Source organism: Drosophila erecta, unplaced genomic scaffold (assembly GCF_003286155.1).
Source record: "Drosophila erecta strain 14021-0224.00,06,07 unplaced genomic scaffold, DereRS2 tig00000021-arrow-pilon, whole genome shotgun sequence".
In the NCBI taxonomy this organism is placed as follows: Eukaryota; Metazoa; Arthropoda; class Insecta; order Diptera; family Drosophilidae; genus Drosophila; species Drosophila erecta.
This window is the reverse complement of record NW_020825198.1, coordinates 3,086,833-3,093,783: the sequence shown is the minus strand read 5'-3', so window position 1 is coordinate 3,093,783 and position 6,951 is coordinate 3,086,833. Positions and strand designations below refer to the sequence as shown.

Below are 6,951 nucleotides of genomic sequence, written 5' to 3'. Positions count from 1 at the left end.
GGCTGGCATCCAACCCTCGGAAAGTGAATCAATTGCCAGCAAACGAACTCAAATAGTTTTTACCTCATTTTGGCGCATTTATTGTTCTAGTTTTTCCGAGAAGAAATTTATTTTCCCCCATTTTGTTTTGCTAATTTTTCTTTGGCTTTCGTTTCCGCTGCTGGCTCTTTGACTATTTGTTAATTTTGTAAATAATTACCGGCAATTAGAAATGATTATTCTGCTGTGCTTTTGACATTAATAGGGCCAAACGTCCTGCGGCAATAACAATTAAATTGAATGATAAACACAAGCACGAGCTGCTTGAATCGAGTTTCAAGTACTTTTTCAGCCACCTGCGCAGACATTTTCCATGAATTGCTCATAAATTTGGTGTTAATTACACAAGGACGCTCGTCTTGAAAAATTCTGGCTGGGCTTAAGCCGTCGTTTTCAGTAGCTGACACTTTGATATTCGAAATCCTTTATAGAAAATAAGCGGGAGAATAACTGGTAGTTATTTTAACATTCATATTAACTACTACTATTGCATAGAGTTACTACTACAGTACATTTAAGTATTCGTTACCTGGTTACCTTTACCAATTAAATAACAGCTTAATTTTAGTCATGACAATAGCCAAACGGATACAGAGCAGCCACCTGCATCAAAGGGCTCTAGTAACTCATCACAAATTGGAGCATAAAATCAAATCGGAACAAGGTCATAGGGTCGACCAACGGGAAGTTGTAATTTCCCGACACGTTACCACATGTCCTGGCCATTAATTCGGACCAATTCGCAACATAATTGGTTCGGCACCTTGTAATGGCCAAAACTGATTTCCATATTAATTGCTCATTAGCCCGTGGCTGTGCAGCGTGGCTTGTCTTTGGCCCAAGTGCATTAACATGCGGCAATAGGTTGACCAAGATTACGCATACGCACTGTGGCCGACGGTCCGGTCGACTGAAAAGTTGCTAACAGCCTTGCGGTCGAGCGGTTGCTGTGGTCGAACAAATATTGTTGCTGCCGCAAATTGAAGCTGCCTGCCACGAACAAAAGACAAGTGCTAAAATCCAGCGGGGTTTCCACCACCCGGCCATAAATCAATTTGCGGATAGCCCTTGCTTTGGAAAAGTTTGGCAGCAGATGCCCGGCCTAATGATGCGTTCTTTAACACGGCGGGAAAAGCGAAAATTAAATATTAATATTCAATTAGGCGAGCAATTATTGATTACCATGGTGGCCATTCTCGGACCTCCGACTTTCAACGCAATTTTGATTATAAAAAAGTGGAAATTTAAACGGCGTTCTGAGCCTGGAACTCATCAGCAGGCGATCCACGTCAGGGCAGTTTATCGCAGCCACATGTCGCATGCGCCAGCACAATGGACCTACAGGACGATGTACTAGGATACATACAATGCCACAACTATGTAGCCAGCTGGACGGACGGGCAGTGGAGTCCCGTTTTTGAATAATTTAATGAGCAGCCGGGCGTCGGCGGCGTATGCGCAATATTAAATCCTGGCGACCGCACATTTATCATCGACCCACATCCTCGCACCCACGGAATGCGCATCCACATCGCCACCCACTTTCACATCCTTTCCAGCACGTCAGTTTAATATGTTTTTAATTGTCCACTGGCGGAAGAGTCTACTTGGCCTTAATGACCTCTCCGCAGCGGGAATGTCTCCTTTTTAATTTTTAATGCCTCCCATTAAGGCGGAATCGTGTGCGTATCAGGAAGAGTTTGCGAGCAAGTTAATTAATTTTTACAACGCCACGCCAGTTGGCACAAAATTTGACGATAAATCAACTGATAATGTCGGCACATTTAGCGACATCCCCATTTCCAGCCCAAAGGCAACGTTTTGATAAACTTTTGGCCATGTTTTGGCGTAGTTCGCGATTGACGTGTGCGGCTGACACGAATCGAAAGGCAACAACTTGGCCCGAAGGGTTGAGGCCAAGTTTTCTGGGTCAGCGTGCGTGAAACCTTTAATCAGAAACTGCTTAATGCAAGGGTTTTCCCCTTGTTACTCCGGGTTAAACAAGTTGGGAACAGGGTGTGCGTGGGCACATATCTTGTTCAAGTTAAGTGACAATGAAAGGTCAAAGCTTACGCATGCTTAAAAGCGGACTCAATAGTTAAACCAACTCAAAAGGGTTGCATGGTTCTTTGTGTTGATTTTACTTACGAAAACAAGGGATCGAAAGATGTTTCCCTTAAAAAATATTTTCTTACGCTAAATTCTAACCTTAAATGCTTTGAACTACAGCCATTCGATTTTATTTCAGGTCGTTTATCATTACTCTATGTCCATGAGTTCGTAAGAAAATACAATTTGAATATAAACTGTGTAAACATGCTCATTTAGCTGGAGTTGCAAACACACAATTCTTTATTTTAAAGCAGTTTCCAGCGTTGTTTTAAAACGTAAATTATTTCTCCTATTCGATTCCAAATGTCAAGCCAGCAGCATCCCTACAATATGTTAGCCAATTTATTATCCCATCAGCCGCAAAGAACCATTAAGGCGGCGGGGATAAAAGCACAGACACAGATGCTTTAAATGGGGTAGAATGTTTTCAGTGTATAATCTATAAATTGTAGAGCTACAAATAAGGTATTGCAATTCAGACACATGGGATACAGTGTAAAAGCATCAAAATAAATCTCCCTGTTACGTTAAAGCCATATTCATTGGGGTTGGTTCCTCATGGTTTTCTCCTATTTCTTGCTACTGCTGCTCTGCTGGATGACAGCGCAAATTTTATCAAATGCTGATTCCAGACTGTCTATGAACACCTTCCCGTCGGCCTGGTTTTTGTACGTGGTGACAATGGCGCCGGCAAAATCGTTCTGAATCGAATACCTGAAAAAATAATGTGTTATTAACTGTCAGCTATTGAACAATTTGTCGAGGGCAACTTGAAAAGTGGATGCTGCATTTGTATAACCAAACACCCAATCTCGACAGGCAGTCGACTTACCCAATTCCGAAGCCATTCTTGACCACCGGACCAAAGGAACCCGCTAGCAGGGCATCTGATCCCAGTGTTGAGGTACTGATGATGTTGTTATTAATGCGCTTGTAAGCCTCAGTCTCATAGAGATCGGGAATGGGTATTCCCTCCTTTTGGGCCGTGTGCCGAAGGGCAAAGAGATGGCGGTCGAAGCCCTGGCCCATGGCCGCCTCCTTGGTTAACTGGCCATGCACCTTGCTGCAGTTATCGATCATCGCTCGCAGCTCTCCGGCGCTGGCCTTGCTCCTCTCCGGCTGCAGGATAGCCTCACAAAAGTCCCGCGTGGCATTTGTGCACGGTCGCATCGTTTCGGTGCGTCCGTGTCGGAAGGCGGAGGTGCTGCAGGACTCGTAGGTGCCGACATAGCCGCTGTAGGCTTGGCGATAAGCCAGCTGGAAGGACAGCTGAATGATGGAGTCAGGACTCAGGCCATACTGCTTGCATGTGGGCTTGTTGATATGTGGGTACTTCAGCACATTCATGTCCAGATTATCCACAATGCTGGCGTTTTTATTATAAGCCTCCGAAACGGCCGACTTGGTGGCATCGTCGATCTCGAAGTTGATGGGTCGCACGTTGCTGAAATCGCCTTCGGCAGGAGTGTGCACTGTCTCCGTGGATACAAATGGCTGTTTCAAAGTGTCCTTGTATAGCTCGTTAAAGTAGCGCAGGACAGCCACTCCATCGCCCCAGGAGTGCTCGAAGTTTATAGCCGTGGTGCCATCCGCACTTATAAGCAGGGAAATGGATTTGTCGAACCAACTGTAACGCAACACGATGCTTTAGTGAATCAGGAAGGAAGGCTTCACTTGATACCGACTGCTTACCGATTCTGCGCTTTTCCTGCGAGCAGATGCTTTAGGAGCGGCTCTTGCCGGTTTTCGTCAAAGACTCCATCCTCGTCGCCATCCAGACAAACGCAGAACAAAGCCGCATCCACCTCTCTCTCCAGAAGATTGGCGTTTTTGGTGTTGCTGACAAACTGCTGCCTGGTTTTGGCCCACTCATCACGCTGTCCGGAGGTCAGAACACCAAGAGGCACACTGGCTGCCTCCCGATCTGCATCCAGCTTGAGCACAGCCCTTAGTCTGCCTAGAATCACGCTGGGACTCTCAATGTAGCCGCTCGAGTCCAGCACATTCACAGCGTACATGTGACCGCGACGCATTACCAGAATGTGCTTGGAATCCGGTGAGTGGACCAGTTCGTCCTTCCCAATCCGAGGAACCCTGGAGGTGCCAAACAGCCGATTGTACTGGCTCATGTCCAGCGGGAAGGCCTTGAAGGCGTACGAGGCGTAGGTGGCAAAGGCCTTGGGAGCCACCTTCATCCACCTGCGGTAGCTAGCAGTGTCGCTCTTCTTGGCGTTCATGTGGTACACCTCCGGCTCCAGGAGATCCGCCTGCAGAGATCGCCAGAAGCGCAGCGAGCTGATGATCAGGTTGGTAGCCCTCACCACCTGTTGCTGGTACTCCGGCCGCGTGTCGCTCTTCATCACCAGCAGCGGATTATAGTTGAGGGGCAGAGGCGCTCGATCGGCCAGATACATGTCGAACCAGGGCTCCGAAATGTAGCTGGTGTGCTTGTGCTGGGCATCATGGATCTTGAGTTTTGCGTGCAGATCCATGCCGATTCCCTGGCGGAACTGCTCCACCGTTTGCTGGGTCTCCGCCTGCTCCGCCGGCGAGAGCAGTGGTTTGGTGGCCTCCAGGAAACGCCGACAGCTGTTCTCCAGCAGCGGAATGGGCAAGCGCGGCAAGGAGCGCTGGAAGTACAGCGTTGGCAGCTTGGAGCACTGCAGGTACTGGTAGTGCTGGCCATGAGTGGTCGTTGTTCTCGACGAATTCGTCGATATCCACGACAGATTGCGGTGCACCCGGGTCCGGAACATGGCTCTCCACTCGACGGCTTTCCAAATTGGGTAACTTTTGTTGTTTAAACTCGAGAGGCGACGTTTCAAAGTCCAAAACAGAAAGTGCAACAACAAGTTGAAAATTCGCGAGCCACATCAGCTGTTTGCCATCGATGATCACAGCTGATCGCCGTTATCGATGGTTGCTGTGCGGTATTTTTCCGGTATTTTCCAGTGCCTGCAATGGCGCCAAAATATTCAAATATCGTATTTGTTTGAAATTTACGATAAAAAGATCTTATCTTATTTTTAGTTTTTCTTATGTATAACTAAACGATATTTTATTACTTAAAAATTTGATGTTATAAGTTTATACATTTTGCTCCCATTTAAAGAAATTTTAAGAGCAGTTACTTAACTTGGTAATAATAAATTTGGCTTTTCAACACATATAACACTTCAAATTAAATTTGAAATAATTATTTTGCATTCACATGTCGGACACGAAATTTCGAACTGTCATGATTTTATGGAATTATCACAGCGTCATTAATGGGAAATTAAATTAAATTCGGGGTCAAACATTTCACTTTAACGGCTCGAATTTCACCTTATGTTGACTTTATGGCTAACATTTAACATTTGAGGTTCGTGCTCGCAAAGGAAAGGGTTCTGCGGATTTCCCTGAATTCCGCATAATTTCGCACTTTGCCCCGAAGGACGACGCTTCCGTATCCCTTTTCCCCATTTGATGCGCTTCGCTTTTGCACTTTCGCCGGCTTGTTAAATATTAACGCAATTTCACTTCGCCCAATTACACTGCAACCCATCCGCATCCTCAACGGCATCCGCCTTCGCCGATGCCTCTTATGCAAATTTAAATGGAAAAGGGGATTCCCCTATCCACTTTGCTTAATTTGAGGAATTGAGGGCCAGTGGATTTTATTCCGCAGGCGTCGAGTGCAAAATGCAAAGATGAATCGATGAGGAGGAATGCTCGTGAAATTCGAAAAAGTATAAAAATTTTATGCGCATTTTCATTTCTTTCTTAGCCCCGTAATTTTCCGTTTGCCGTTTGCTGTTTTCGACTCACCTGGGGAACAGTGACCGGTTGGAATACCCACAGGAGCCTTTGACCCACCACGTCTGCTGGCTGTCCTGACCCCTCCGAGGATCCCCTTTTGCCGCGGAAACCCTCTCCCAAACTCCTCCACCAGCAGACATCAGCAGCGGGCAAACAAATAAACGCCACGCAAATGCAAACAAAAACGCTGTTTATCCACGGACCGAAATCGCCAGGATGCCATGGCCAAAAAGGTGAAAGGACGCTTAAGCACTTGAGCGCCTCCAAATCGAACAAATCGATGGGTAATTGCTTTGCCATTGCTGCTCGCATTTTAAAGAGCCACTGCGACTTTAAATAACTTGCTGGGAAATGTAAAAACGCGGCTTAAAAATAAATTAATTAAATTCAATTAAACATGTTGCATGCTAGTAATTAAAGTCTCTCTTTTGTTTTTCGAAGAGCTTATTTTCATGACACACTATGACTAGTTATTAATTTATGAAAGCTTTTGTAAATATGATCTGTGTACTTATATTTATATACAATGAAAACACTAAGTTAGTTTTAAATGATTTAGCAACTGCACATACAAGCACTATTTTATCAAGCTGCTGACATATTTTTCCCACTTTTTCGCCTTTAATAACGAAATCTATTCAAGTGCCCTTGAATGAGTTTAAAAAGCATACAATCTCGACACTCATTAACAACCAACAGTGGCATAAAATTTCAACTGTCGCCGCCAGATGCGAAAGCTCATAAAAAACCTCTAAAAAAATCCTTTTTTTGTGCGCAGAAATCAACATTTGTTTCTAGAGTCCTTTGCCGGACAATAAAACTGTTGACCATTCCTGCACGCGCTGCGTGCCTGGGGATCCAGATTCGAATCCTTTCTTCCTGACTTTCTGCACCTGAAAGGTGTGGCGAATAAGTCGCTTTCGACGGTTTGACAACTGCGTAAAAATCGGGCAACAGCAAGAGGTGAGCAGATGGAAGAGTTAACTGGCGAATTCCATT

General features: G+C 45.4%; 1 protein-coding gene across 1 annotated transcript; it reads right to left on the bottom strand.

Moving 5' to 3' along the window:
- Nucleotides 1–2,263: 2,263 nt before the first annotated feature.
- On the bottom strand, nucleotides 2,264–5,024 carry LOC6546366 (carnitine O-palmitoyltransferase 2, mitochondrial). Its single transcript, XM_001971291.3, has 3 exons — nucleotides 3,844–5,024; nucleotides 2,984–3,778; nucleotides 2,264–2,865 (listed from the first exon to the last, which is right to left on the bottom strand). Exons 1-3 carry the CDS (start codon nucleotides 4,905–4,907, stop codon nucleotides 2,721–2,723), a joined length of 2,004 nt encoding a protein of 667 aa, XP_001971327.1. The 5' UTR covers nucleotides 4,908–5,024; the 3' UTR covers nucleotides 2,264–2,720.
- Nucleotides 5,025–6,951: the final 1,927 nt, after the last annotated feature.

Bases quoted from the DNA above. Each gene is read 5' to 3' on its own strand.
- LOC6546366 (XM_001971291.3), bottom strand. From the start codon at position 4,907: ATGTTCCGGACCCGGGTGCACCGCAATCTGTCGTGGATATCGACGAAT. The intron at 3,779-3,843 runs GTAAGCAGTCGG...GTTGCGTTACAG, and splicing joins GCAGGAAAAGCGCAGAATCG to TTGGTTCGACAAATCCATTT. The intron at 2,866-2,983 runs GTAAGTCGACTG...TTATTTTTTCAG, and splicing joins AAGAATGGCTTCGGAATTGG to GTATTCGATTCAGAACGATT.